The 14185-nt window shown below is 38.7% G+C and overlaps 1 protein-coding gene across 1 annotated transcript in view; it reads left to right on the forward strand.

The window, feature by feature from the left end:
• Window positions 1–13540, forward strand: part of LOC148833141 (phosphatase and actin regulator 1-like) — a 72399-nt gene extending 58859 nt beyond the window's left edge. The window contains exons 10-13 of the mRNA XM_088918339.1: window positions 2740–2801; window positions 5808–5948; window positions 8433–8509; window positions 8867–13540. Of these exons, the coding sequence (XP_088774465.1) occupies window positions 2740–2801; window positions 5808–5948; window positions 8433–8509; window positions 8867–8882 (296 nt within the window). The 3' untranslated portion in view covers window positions 8883–13540. The remainder of the gene's footprint in view (window positions 1–2739; window positions 2802–5807; window positions 5949–8432; window positions 8510–8866) is intronic.
• Window positions 13541–14185: the final 645 nt, after the last annotated feature.

Here is a 14185-nt window from a genome sequence, read left to right on the forward strand (position 1 = left end):
TTATTTTAAGATAAAATAAAACAATTTGTATCTTCCATTGCTTTTTCTAAGAAGCAAGAATCAAAGAAAATTACTGTACCGGTAATGTGAAGGAAGATGTTTACAGTAGTAGTCATCCCGAATCAGAGGTTGTTTCAATCCCATATGGAAACTTTGATTCACTGTAGTTTTGCATTCAGGTATTTTTATGAACACGATGACTAATTGGTTGATTCTCGGGAGTGAGGAATTCAAACATTACACAAGTGAAAGAAATGTGGCAAATAGTCTGATACTTTTCCACTCAATCTAATACATTAAAAATCCAAAATTGTTGCACATAGCACTGTAAATTCATAAACAGCATTTAGATAACTATTACTGTACATGCAGAGAGTTGTGGTACTTAACTTGTTTTAATCTACAGATGCTGTCAGGTTGCTCAGTCAAAACAAAATCCCTTTGTACCACTGATGAGTCATAGAACAGTGTTTTTAGTGCTTTTATAACAAACAATGACAGTCTAGATAGGAAATAGATTATCATCCCTTTTACCCAAATCAGACTGATTCAGATGCCACAATCTGTTTACTCAGCGTGTGAATAGAATCTGAAAATGAAAAGCCGTTAAGAGCATGGAGTTTCCTCTTGAGTTCAGTTTAATCATATCATTTTACTGGCTCTGCTCATTTTCGTTGACTCAATTCGTTGTATGCCACAGCGTCGTCTTAACAAATGAAAACCAGACAAGCCAGAGTTTACTAAAAGGAAGAACGGTCAATAATCTCCGCTGTGCCTCATGTCGATGCTGAATACTTTAAGTGCATGGTTAAAACCTGTGCAAGCGCACCAGTGATCGGCGATCAATAAAGCCCAACTTTAAGGGGTCATGTCGACAATTCGCACGAGAGTGTGGCCTTAAAGAACTGATAGGTGGTTGAGAAGAAGAGGGCGAGTCAAGAGGTTATGCAGAGTGGAGTATGTGGAGTGTATTCAGGGGCGACCAATAAGAAGAACCACATGTGAATGGTCTCAGATGAGAGCAGGGCAGACAGCCTTTCTCTGGACAAGAGCACTTAAAGGACTTCCAGTGTATTGTGGCGCACCTTAAGACTGAGGGTTCCAGTGTTCTGTAAGGGGGTGTGTGCCATTCAAAAGGTGTGTTGTGTTACAAGACATGATGGATAAAAAATAATCCCTCCTGCATGCGATGCTCTAAATAAGCGCAAAATGCGGACAATTCTAAAATTGTACCACTGTGAATTATAACCAGTGTTAGAGCATAATCTGTTCTGTAGGGATATAGGGAGATAGAAATGTATTTTTGAGTTCTGAGGTGTTTCAGGACAGGCACCTTCTGTGTAACTGGGGTACTAGGCCATCGGCCCAATAGCAGAAGTCCGCAGGTAATGCCTGATGTTAAACACTGACTCGCAGCTCCTTCATGGACGTGGTAGGGAGCCGTTTAATTGAGACCATGCTGCGTGTTGAGCCAGTATTCCTTTCCTTCGAACTGCCGGCATTGTCCTCTCATAATTAAATTGAATCCTGTCCAGAGTCCACCCGGGGGCTAGGGTGAGAGACTGTTTAGTGCTAGTGTCCTCAATAGCAAGTTCTAGTTATCTCTTCCCTTGTGTCGATTATTTTTGCTTATCCAAGTTCATGGATCCTTTTCATGGTATAAAATGCTGTATACCATTTAAATATCTGCAATATAAATTACCCCTCTGGGATGAATCGGATTTACCTATGATGTTTACACCTACAGTAACTGCTACATTTTGTCACACAGCCATCAACAAGAAATTCCACTCAGATCACACGCTAAAGCTGTGCTGATACCCAGTTTTAATCTGCAAGGTTATGCGGTCAGAATACTCTTGACATGGAACAGGTGGAGACCAGTTCCATTCCGCAAAGACTGTGGCTGTGGAAGAAGACGACTCCACCTGCCAATATTTCCACAGCTTTTTTCAGTGCGGAATTAACCTCTGCTCTTTCCTTTAAAACTTTCACACTGACTATTTTTCAGTCTAGAATTTGCATATCAAATTTTCCCAGGCAAGACATTTTTTTCAGGAGAAAGATTCAGGCAGGAAGTGGACTTAAACCCACCTGTAATGTACAGCGCAAGCGCACGCGCAGTCAACTCACACCGGTGCTCCCCGACCTACGTAAATCTGACTGCGCCTAGAAAGTCTAAAGTTTAGTTCATAATGTATTGTTACACTACTGTAATAATAATGACAACCATACAATGTTAGTGCGAATGTACCATATAAGAGAGCATCCAACGCACAGAGATTTCAGCTTACATAAGGTGAACATAATGTAAATCAGGAGTGCCTGTACTACGGATGAAAACTCCTTACTACTCAATTACCTTATTATCAGCTGGGTGCCAGGTAAGCATCGTGTGATTAGTGAAAAGCAGGATCCAAATAACCGCAAAAACGAAGGGATTTATATACACCTGGGGTCACTCTTGGTGTGCATTTAAGGGCACCTTCGTCTCAGTGGCCTCTTGACCTGGCAGCTCACAATCCATCACCTGGGGCCTGACGCACTGGTCAGAGAAGTAGGAATTGACTTGGAAAACAGGGATACCTTCATGCTGAGGTCAAAAGGTCAGATAGCTCACTATCACATTTTAATGACGCTCACAACAGACAAATTGAGCCCGTTATGAATTGCATGAGGTTGACTGGCCCATGAGATTCCGGGTTTGTTTTAACCTTTGTTTTCTGTTATCCCTCACAGCAAGGAATGAACAAGAGGAGCAGGAGGAAAAGCGAGAAATTAAACGCCGACTAACACGGAAGGTAAGATATCGGTGCCCGTGCAAGAGATCATGATTTCGTTTTTAAAGGAAGAGTTCTTATTAGAGTAATAATAGAGATGGGTGTTATAATAGACCTTGTACAGCTGTAATATGTACAGTATATACAGGATAATCAAACATGTACAATTAATGTAATTATCAGACTAATCTATGGCAGGCTGTTATTAAAAAACTGCACAGCTACTGATTTACTCTACTAAAAAAGTCTGGTCACATATAGAAAAATAGCAACTTTTCACAATAAAATGTCCAGTAGTGGTTAGTACTGTTGATAGGCAATTGTAACAGCCCACCAAACTCATTAGTAGACAAATACCGGTTCATAGTGAATGACAGATCCATCCCTCTCTGGAAATAAACTACTGGACATAGTAAATAATAAAAATCCCACACTATTGAAGAGTTTATTGAACTATTGTACTTTTTTAATTGTCTGTTTTACTGTACATACTGCTATTTATTTAGCGAAAAGCGCTAATCACAAAGTCATGATGCTGGCCGTGGCCATAATTATTTGGCCTGGTTATTTGGCAGAAAGACTGTGACTTTACTGTGGTAAAATTAGAAATGCATAGCTTCTAACACTAACATAAGCAAGTCTTCAATTACTGTGTAAAACAAAGCTAGAGAAAAGAGCTGAACCCTATTCTCTCGTATATGACAGATTCAGAGCTTTCTCGAGAAATAATGGGCCCTGCCTTGTGTAACAGGACTTTCAGATTGCGAGGGCAGCTGAAAGTGCCTCATTCAGGCTGTTTCCTTCTTCGCATTTGACGTTCTATTGCAATCACAAAGTTAGCATAAATGCACAGATGCGTGTTTCTTGAAACATCTGCGGTGAATTATTTCCAAGTGGAGTCTAAATGAATCACAACAGCAGCTTATGATCCCATTCAGCAGTTTCCCACTGGCTTACAGAAGCAGCTGATGGTCTTTGAGTTCCTTGTTCACTGTAAGTGAATGTCAAGCAAAGACCTTCAGAGAAGTTCAAAACTGCTCACTAATCAACATGCTGGAAAGAAGAGAGAAGGGGCTATTGCATGTCCCAGCAAGACCTCTTATATGGAACTAAGTCAATTTCATACTGCATATCTCACAAACTCCTGTGTCCTTTGTTTTCACTTGGTCTGCGCTTGGTCTTGAACAGTGTTGTGGCAAAACTGCAAGCAGTGGGCAAAATAACTCCTCTAGGATGCTCAGTGCTTTTCTGTTGTTATTATTATTATTACAGTGTCAGGAGATTCTGAGAGGTGTGGGAATTAGGTGATTAGATTTGTTATTTAGGAACAGATGTTTGTCTAATCCCAGAGTATTTCTTGCAGTAAGAAAGTACAGCTCTCTCTCTCTCTGCTTCTCCCTGTTGGCAGTGGGATCACAACCCAGTGTTTAAGGGGTCACTGAGCCTGTCCTCTCTGGGCAGCTCTGTCTGTGTCACCCCGTGTCTAAGGCCAGGCCTGTACTTTGTCAGGTTCTGTTTCTCCTTTATTCTGTCATTCAGCTCCTTGAATAGGGCTGTGCACAGAGCAATGGAGTCAGACCTTCATCTGTCAGACCAAGGGGTTGCCAGGTTCAGGATCCACGTGTGTCTATCTGGATTGTAATAAGCACTCTCACCAAGAAAACGTGAATTATGTCCCGGCAAACCCAGAGCCCCAGAGAGCAGGTTATTATCAGATTACAGTTATGAAGTCATATTTAGAAAATACAATTTTGTGGTTGCAACCCTGTGACTCCTGCAGGAAGCAAGACATAATAATCTAAGTAATTGCCAAGAGGATTGTATTTATCTAAAGGTCCGTGGCAGCTGTCAGTATAATCTACATTGACTGATTTCTTGAAATGGCTTTCACATCTAGTAACATTGAACTTCTTTCTCCTCCTTGAGAAAGAGCCACAGGGACATAGCAAAAAAAGGTCGACAAAGAAAACAAGTAATTAAGGCCGAACCTGCTTTTCATGTGAACTGAAAATTCGTTTTGGAAATTTTGTTAAATCCTTTATTCGTAGAATAAGAAAAATGTTTAGCTGGGTCAATTCAATTGGCGTCACATTAGCAGGCATTTTTTGATGTGAAGAGCTTATTTTATCGTTTAAGCTCCTATCCCCTGATACAATCTGTACACATTGTTCTGAGCATTGTGCTTTAGAAGTAGCAATAGTTTCTGTGCGCCTTCAAAAATATTTTAGTTTTAGACTTTTTTTTTCCTTGTACGGTGCTGTATATGCTGTAGTTGTGGTGGCACATTGCTTAGCTCTGCTGGCTCATAGCTCTTGGGTCCTGGGTTAGATTCAGGGTGTCCACATGGGTTTCGTCCACTATGTAGTCCCGCCTTCCCAGATGTTCAGTGGCTGTGACCACACAAAAATAAGTGGCTTTCTGATAATGGACAGATGACCGATTTGGAATCATTTAAATTAATCTCAATAGAGACTCAATAGAAAGCACTAGACCACTTTCGTATCTGTCATCTCGGTCCTGTTTTTAACCCTGTGTCAAATGCAGGTGCATTAACCCACTACAGCAAATTATTCCAGCAATATTAAGGATCTTAACAATCAAAGCTTTGACATCCAAAATCCCAAATGCCTAAAATGATACAGCTCTGCATTGATCAATTCAGATAAATACAGATACTGAAGGCAAAATGCGAGGTTGTGTTCATCGGACAGTTTATTATTGTTCACTCTTGAGAGCTTGAGTTTTCATTGTCAGGTTTACAGAGACACGATTTCAAGAAGAAATTAACTTCATGGGTTTCTAGTGTTGCTAATACTAGTATTGCTAAACTGTCTTACTCACACTGACACCAGGTCTTGAGCAACATGCGGGTTATGCTGTTTTTTTGCACTAGTGCTTCTTGTTCATTTCAGCTTTTATTTAGGTTGAAATAATTGTATGAACACTGTAGCATCTTGGAGTGATGGAGGAATTAAGATGTGCAAAAAGTATCATTGACTCATTTGTAGTATACCCTTTTTCCTTCAGCTCAGCCAGAGGCCTACAGTAGAGGAGCTCCGGGAAAAGAAGATCTTGATACGCTTCAGTGATTACGTGGAAGTGGCTGATGCCCAGGACTACGATCGGAGAGCAGACAAGCCCTGGACTCGACTCACAGCAGCTGACAAAGTAAGTAAGGCCACTGGGGCCGATGCACACAGTGCCTTGCAAAAGTGTGTAGGTCCTCGCAGAGCTTTCAGATTATATTGCTTTAAAGCTTGCAGTCCAGACACTTTAAGTAGCATTATGTATACAACCTAGTGCACATGTTACATTCAAAAACCAATAAGAAAGACATAAATAGATCATTAATGTGAAAGAAAAAGTCATGCTTGCTTTCACTTTCCTGTGGCAGTCGTAAATGAGTTATCTCAGTGGCCCCTGTCTGTAAGTAATAATAGGGGCTCACATGGGCACATCTGTCTCTGTAAGGTACCTCAGTCAGATAGTGAACTTTAGGAAAGATTCAACCAGAATTTGTTTTGGAGGAGGTTTTGTCTGAGTCATAAATTTAACAGAAATGTGACTTTTACATTCTACATTTCTGCTCCCTGCCTAGAAAATATTAGAAAAATATGCATCATAACTTTGTAAACATTTACAAACATACATTTGATTACAGATATTACATTTACTTATATTTGCTTTTTTGGACAGATTTTGGTGTAGGGTTGCAAGACGTCAGGGCAGTTCAGTGACGGAGAGCAGAGACATACAATTATCTCTGGTCTATATGGAAATGTTTGCAAGCAGTTTATATGCCTTAAGTTTATACACAGCTTAAATGTCACATTCATTTTATGTAAATACTTCTCACAACACATATCTGTCTTGTTTTCAAATGCCACAAAATTTAACCAGATTTAGAATAAACCTTTTACACACACAGATCAAAATACTGCATTGAACTATTGCCTTATCCCTCCAGTCTCCTCAAGAAAGAAGTAATTAAAGTCCTGTAAACTTAAGTTTTACCCAGTATTTTAAATGTTTCAATTTTCTGTATCTCATTGGATGCAGAGCTATGGGGACAATTACAAATGGGTTCTTTGTTTTTAAGCCTCGGGATGTTTCACAGAAATATTTAATGAGGCCCATTGTACTAACATACAAAGAACCATTTTATGAAACTTGTAATCACTTACTGTACAGCGGAATTGTGAATAAGCCACCTGGCATTAAGTCCAGTAGCGGTCACAGAAGTCACACAAACATTCTGCGGACAAAAGCACAGCGCAAAAAGTGACCTTTGGCTAGTGCTCTGGTGCAGGAAAAATATTTACGAAAAGAAAAATACAATCGGCGAAATAATAAGCTTGTTTTCTCCCAAGAATTCCCCACCAGCAGTCTCAAATACTTGAAGAGTGGGCCTACAATCGCCAGGGCTCTGCAACAGCACACAGACAAGGATACACCGCAAAGGCCAGGGCAAGACTAGTCTGCTACAACATGAGGGCCTGTTTAAATACCCTACTATCCACCACTTAAAAAGCAATAGCTTAAATGAATGATACCTATTTACAATAACCACATTATAAATACAAGCATATAGATATTGACATGGCTTTGTCTGCTTTCTGGAATGACCAAGACGACGAGTGAGTTAAATAATGCATCTAAAAGTCATGTGATGGGGGGCTTGCAGGAGCCCTACCTTCCATGATCATTGGAGCAACAGAAATAGTGCTCGGGAATTTAAAATTAATGGAAAGGGCCTTGCTGCCGGATTTTGTGTTGCATAAAATGAGAGATGAAACCGCAAGACTCCAAGGCCTTAGGCAGTGGGGCCAAATTAATTTGTGTCATCCAGTATATGGGACTGGGTCAAGATGTCACATTACATCATGCTACAGAAAAAGAAATGCACAGCGCTTTTCAGAGTTACAGCCATCTGAGTTGTCCATACCGAGAGTACTTCCTGCAGCACAGTGATGTTCTTTCACAGCTCCACTTGTGTCATTTCTAGAATATCTTTACATGTTAAATCTATATTCTACGAGATGCCATGAACAGGTGGATTGCACTCTTTAACAGCTTTCAAGTATTTTTTTTAAGATTCAGGTAATCCTACTACATACAGAGTGGGAATTATTAGTATTTTAAGTTTATGGAATAAATATGTGTCCAGACAAATGATGGTGATGGATCAGTATTGATTTATGTTGTAATATTAAATTATTATTGCAGTTATTAAATGTGTTTAAGTTGCCTCTATGTTATTGTTTTCTAAAACGTACTCAATGAGGGTTGGAAATTTTAAGCATGTTAAAACAGTATTAAAATATTAAAGTTGCATTAATATAAATTACAGGTACATTATGTTTAGTTGGCTTTTAAATTAAGCTTCAGTGAAATGATTAACTATACTGTAGAAGGCAAGACCTGAAAAGACCCATAGAAACACAAGACAAAGTACACATTTTATTTATTGATTTATTAAATTAAATTAACTGGTTAAATTAAGCCAGTCTCGCATTGTGACCCGACAGCATAACAGCACTATTTGCCATCCAGAAACTAGGAGTCTAAGACGATTTTTTTCTAAGCACGGCTTTTCTTAGCCTGATCTGTGTGCCTCTCCTGTGTTGACTGTATGATCCGTTTTGCTTTCAGGCAGCTATTCGGAAGGAACTTAACGAATTCAAGAGCACTGAAATGGAAGTGCACGAGTCGAGTCGCCATCTAACCAGGTAAAGAGGGAGATGTTTCTTACAGCAAGCTGGAGAATATCTCTGTGCCCCATTTCACCTCTTGGGATGACATGACTAGCTGGTCAGTTGAGTCGTATTTGCATGCACTGATCAGAAACACTGTCAGTGGTTTTAATGCAGCACGTATTTTGTCCCAGAATATAATTACAGTATATTACTAGACATTGCCATGTTCTTTCATAGTGAATATGATATCCTAACTAAGACTTCCCAGAGTGAACACACGTTTAATGTGAATGGGTAGTTGTTTCTGCAGGAGTTTGTCAGTAGTACCATCGGGAATGAAGCAGACCATTTTATCCCTCTTAACACTATGCATCCTTATTTTTATTATAGGTTTCACAGACCATAGAACTCTACTGTTCGAAGATTGCCGTGTGGGCTTTTTCCCACTATGAACCTTAAGTGCTGGATCATAACAGGTGCCCATGTCTACAGTGAAGCTGTCTTCTGAATTGCCTTTCTACCCCTAAATAGTACCAGTAACATTCAGAACTAAACTTAAAGATGGTTACTGCCACAATAACAGACTTGCTAACCCCCAGAGCTCCCTGGCAGGGGGTTGCAAAAGATAACGAACCACATCCATCACTGAATGGCTTTGTAGACATTTTTTGGATCACAGACTTACCATTTCAAGCTACTCCAGCGTGCGCCTGTGTTCACCCATTGTCCAGCAAGACTCATCCGCACAGTGTCAACCACAGCAGGGAGGAGAGCTTTCCTTCCTGGTCCTGGATGAACAGTAAGGTCCAGGCTCCATCTCCTCCGCTAAGGACATCTGTAGACCTTCGTGCGTCATGTGCTTAAGCCAGCTTTGCCAAGTCACAGACTGCTCTCGCCCCGGAGAGGAGAGCTGAGGTCTCCAGTTTAAAAGTCCTGAGACTGTGCTTGTGACCGACCTGCAGCAGCTCAAGGCTTTTGGATTCCTGTGCAATATTGCGAACTTCCTCATACTGTGCTAGAAGGGTTTTCATGCACCTGCTTGTATGTCAACCATTTACGATTCTTTCTTAAACTGCAGGTGAATGGTGAGCAGCTTGAATTACACAATTCAATAATACTAGTAGAACTACTTATTATAACAGTAATAATATTATTGATGATATTTACTGCTAACTGTGAAACAAGCGTGCAGACAATTTGTTTGCCTTTTTTAATGTATATCATGTTTATACTTCAGTACAGAGATGTTATTTTAGCTATCTAAAATGTTCCTTTGGCGCAGTCATTCTATAAGAGATTGAAAGGACAGGATAAGGTGACATGGATATTGATGAAAATATACTGGTCACAAGCCAAAGTTTTATGTAAGGTTTTCTAAACAATATACATTTTGATTTGAATTTTTTATAGCGTTCAGCTTCCATGACATGTTGTGTGACTAATTATAAACATGTGTTTAGTCCCTTTTCCTGATGTTTTATGGCACATACCTGTTTTGGGCTTTGGACTTGTAACTGGAAGGCTGTGGGTTTAGATTTTGGGGTCACAGCGGTCGCACCCCTGATGAAGGCACCTCAGTTATATTGCTTCAGTAAACTTCCTGGTTGTATTAATAGATACAAATGTAAGTCACTTTGGATAAAAGCATTAGCCAAATAAATTAATAATAACCATTGAGAAATGGGTGGAAAGAAAGAGACTATAAAGAGAGGTACTATGAGTTAGGCTACCAGCAGGATTATACATCACTTTCTTTGGCTCTTCATTATGGCAGAAAAGCCATTTTATTTACCTAATATGACAAATGTGCCACTGGATATTTCAAGTCTACTTCATAAAAATGCAAACATCAATACATAAAACATGGACAGGTTAAAATCAAATATTAAACGTGTACAGTGTTAGCAATAGATGTTAAGCCTATCAACAAGAGCTGTCACTAATGTTGGAAAAAAAATGTAATTGCAACAAAAGATTTTACTGCAATTTTCTCTTCCACAAGAATCTCTTTCTTCCTTGTATGTAGCATTAGTTATGTTTTGGGCATCTCATTCTAGCAAAAAAGCATCAGCTTTTTAAAACACCTTTACCCTGTCCCACCATAAATGTTTAAACATAATTCCGTCCTGTGACCGAGAGAAGCAGACTAATGGACTTATAATGTTTAAAATGTTTTACAGTGCATTATCCTAAAAGTTTCCATTACGAAACAAGTTTGTACAATATGATTGGCAAGTGATTTATTAGATAATACAAAAAGGGTGGCAGGTTTCCTTTCTGTAATATGGTTTAACAGCTTCAAAACCATGCTGGTCCCTATACCGTTTAACAATGGTACAGACTTTTCATGAATGATATATGGTGAGGTAAATCTGCAGTGTATACAACCTAATAACAAATCAAGCTGGCATTCAGCTTGCTGAGTGATTTTTTTTTTACACTCATAAACATGCATTCCCATTTCCTGGTATCATTCAGTTTATATATCATTCAGTTTTCACTCGACTGGACTTTTAAAATATGTAACTATTTTGGGATTAACCAATAATAATGCTTAACCAATAATAACTGTCCTTTCTGTTCAAAGAAACCAGTAGCTGTAGCCACTTTCTTAAAATTCTAAGAGAAATGCAGACACAATAATAATCAAAGTGTTCAGCATTAAACATTTGGACTTTTGCTGTACTGTGCCGTAACATTTATAATCTGTGAAATCAGTTACTAGTTTTAGGGGAGGAGGCTTTTTGCTGCTTGATCGAGAAGCACAGTCTGTAGAAGTGTGACATTTCTAAAGAAAGACCAGAAGTGTTGACATGTTGTTGCAGGACTGAGAAACGCAAATTGAGCAATAACTTGTACGATTTCCTCGTACATGGAGTCAGTGACTGTCTCACTTTAATGCGATGTGCTAAAACCTACACTTTTAATTTCAGGTATTATCGTGGCTCTAACAGCCAGTGAAGTTGAGAGATTTTTTTACAGGACAAAAACAGAAATCATAGAAAAGGCCATTTTGCTATGGCACTTTGTTTAATCACTTTTTTTTTTGTTCTTCAGAGTGGATTTCTAAATTAAGGGAGAATATTGTTCCCATGTGCGGATGTTCACTTTCAAGGCTAGAGGGAATTACTGGCTGCCTTAATGCTTTGTTCATATGGTCCCAGTTACATCGAAAACTCACTGAAGACTTGAACAGTGTGAATGGGAATTTTCCGTTAATAATATTTCATATGATGTGTTCACACTTGTGGCATCTTTTTTTTAAACTTCTTTTCAATTTGTTCTTGGTGTAACTTGGGTATCCACACTGTTACCCAACTTTCCTTTCTGTGCTCATAGTGACGCTTATGTACCACCCTTCTAAAAAAAAGGTTAAGGCTGCCATGTTGTCAAATGTTAACAGTTTATATGTTTACCCAGTAGATGATCAGCTGTTTTTTTAAAGGTGTTACCAAAATCTAAGGTTCTTTATTTTAGGATCTTGTGGATCAAACTTAGGAATTAAGATCAAATTAATTTTAAGATCTTTTCTCCCAGCATGTATGAATCAATGAGACTGAAATGAAATGAGTTTTCATAAAGGGAGTTTTAATGACGTGCAGTTGCAGAAAGGGTTAGTATTAAACAGTCTGTTAGTTATTTCCATGAAAGCCAGAACAGTGGGTCAATATTGGAATAATTGACAACTGATCAAAAATAACAAACAGGAAACTGTTTTTTCATATAAAGAAAACAAAATAAAAATGGATAAAACAGCACACAATTTGCCCAAAGGGAAATAGAAACGTTTACGACTGACTCCTAAAGAGAAGTGGCCAATTCAAATTAGAACTCAAAATCCTCCCTTTATGCAAACAAGGCCCTGTACGTCTTTTCTACAGAAGAATCTGTTTTTAAAAGATTACATTTAAAAATCTGAAGTGCTTTAAGGACAAGTGACAGATCCAGCTTTAAATTTTCCAAGTGCGTCCTCACACTGAAGACTTTACTTTATTATAAAGTAAATTTGAGTAACCTATAAAGTGAGGGGTTAGTCAAAGTTGAACCTTCCCTGTACCTTTGCAGATCTACACTGGTAGACAGGCATTCAGCACTTCATTACTGTCTGTTACTGTACACTGTACATCAGGCTCTCTGCTGTATTAATAATCCCCTTCTAGCAATCATTTTTATTGAGTCTTGCATACTGGGAAAGCAAGGGAAACTATAATTACATTTAACTTAGTTTGTGTAACAGCACAACTACCCACTCAACTCAAGTTGCAGACATGCAAGTTTTGCAAAATTACCACATTTGTGCAATCAATTATAGTGTACTCCTGCATTTTGAACACCTCATTTAAAAATGAGTTGTTTTTTTTTTTGTTAAAACAAGGTCAGAGTGTGAGAAGATATTTAGTTACATTGAACTAACCAGGGTTAGAAAAGACTAAGCCTGAATGTCAGGTACTGCACACGTCCGAAGAATGTGAAGAATTACCCAAGACATGGAATTTACAGAACATTTCATTTGGTATTCACAAAGACCCTAGTTTGAACTCTTACTACCATGCATAATTTAACTTGGAGCACTGCAGGATGGTTTTCAATTCTTTAAACAAATGGCTATTTTATAATCCCTGGAATCAGCCAAAAAAAGGCATTATTTCTCCATTCAAAATTCTTTTCAGACTCCGATAATAAACGGCTCTGTAGTAATATAACAAACTAGAAGTAACACACATGAATGCTTTATACAGATTAAGGTTTACAAAAACAAAACCCAGTCTATGTTCTCATTTGTTTGTCCAACAGGAGAAAAATCAATCTCTGAAATGTTGTTTGTACAGTTTGTCTTCGTATAGGAGTGAATGCTGTGACCGTCTCCCTGTATTCTTCCAGTATTGTAATTTAAGACAAAAAAAGAAAACCTATGGGTGTATGAAATCTGTAAATAACAAATTAACTGGGTCTCTAAATATGTTATAACTTTTTTTGTACAGACTGAAACTGCATGTAATTGTTTAACTTATTGTTTGTCTTTAATGATGTATGCAGTTTCTTATAAAGAAACCTTATTTAAAACTATTGCTCTCTGTTCTTAATTTTAAATTTCCACCGTTGACATTCTTTCCTATCTGACTAACATTATGGGTCACCAAGATGGCTGACTTATCAAGCATGGAGATCAAGGTACTTTCAAAACAAAGGATGAACTGGCAGTAAGGCACAGATCAAAAATAGGTCATTTATCCCTTTAAGCACAGGGAAATGAACCTTTCAGTTTTGTAAACATTAAAAAGTGAAATGTGCATCTTACCACATAGACACCTTCTAGATGAGGCTATTCTCCTAAACTGAGCAGCAGGAAACTGGTTCGGGCTGCCACTGTGAAGCCAAGAGTGACTTTGAAACGTTTGTTAGTATATGTATAAGTGCCGGTACAGAGTACATGTCTGAGACTGGAGTCATTGTTCTGAGCTTGAGCTTTTTGGTCTGGACACGAAGTGTTATTCTTGGCGCAAACACAACAGAGCACACTTCAGGCAGGGAGTGAGCCGCATTATGGGTCCCCTTCTTTTGTAAGGACAGAGGAAAAATGGCAAAGTACAGGCAAATCCAAAAGGAAAACCTGCTAGAATGACCCGAGAACCTAGCACAGGTTATAGAGAGACAGCGGCTTGAAGCATCACCGAGCTTCACAAGATGATGTCTAGAAGTGACCCACTC

The sequence above is a fragment of the Atractosteus spatula genome, chromosome 6 (genome assembly GCF_055471065.1).
Source record: "Atractosteus spatula isolate fAtrSpa1 chromosome 6, fAtrSpa1.hap1, whole genome shotgun sequence".
NCBI classification, from domain to species: Eukaryota; Metazoa; Chordata; class Actinopteri; order Semionotiformes; family Lepisosteidae; genus Atractosteus; species Atractosteus spatula.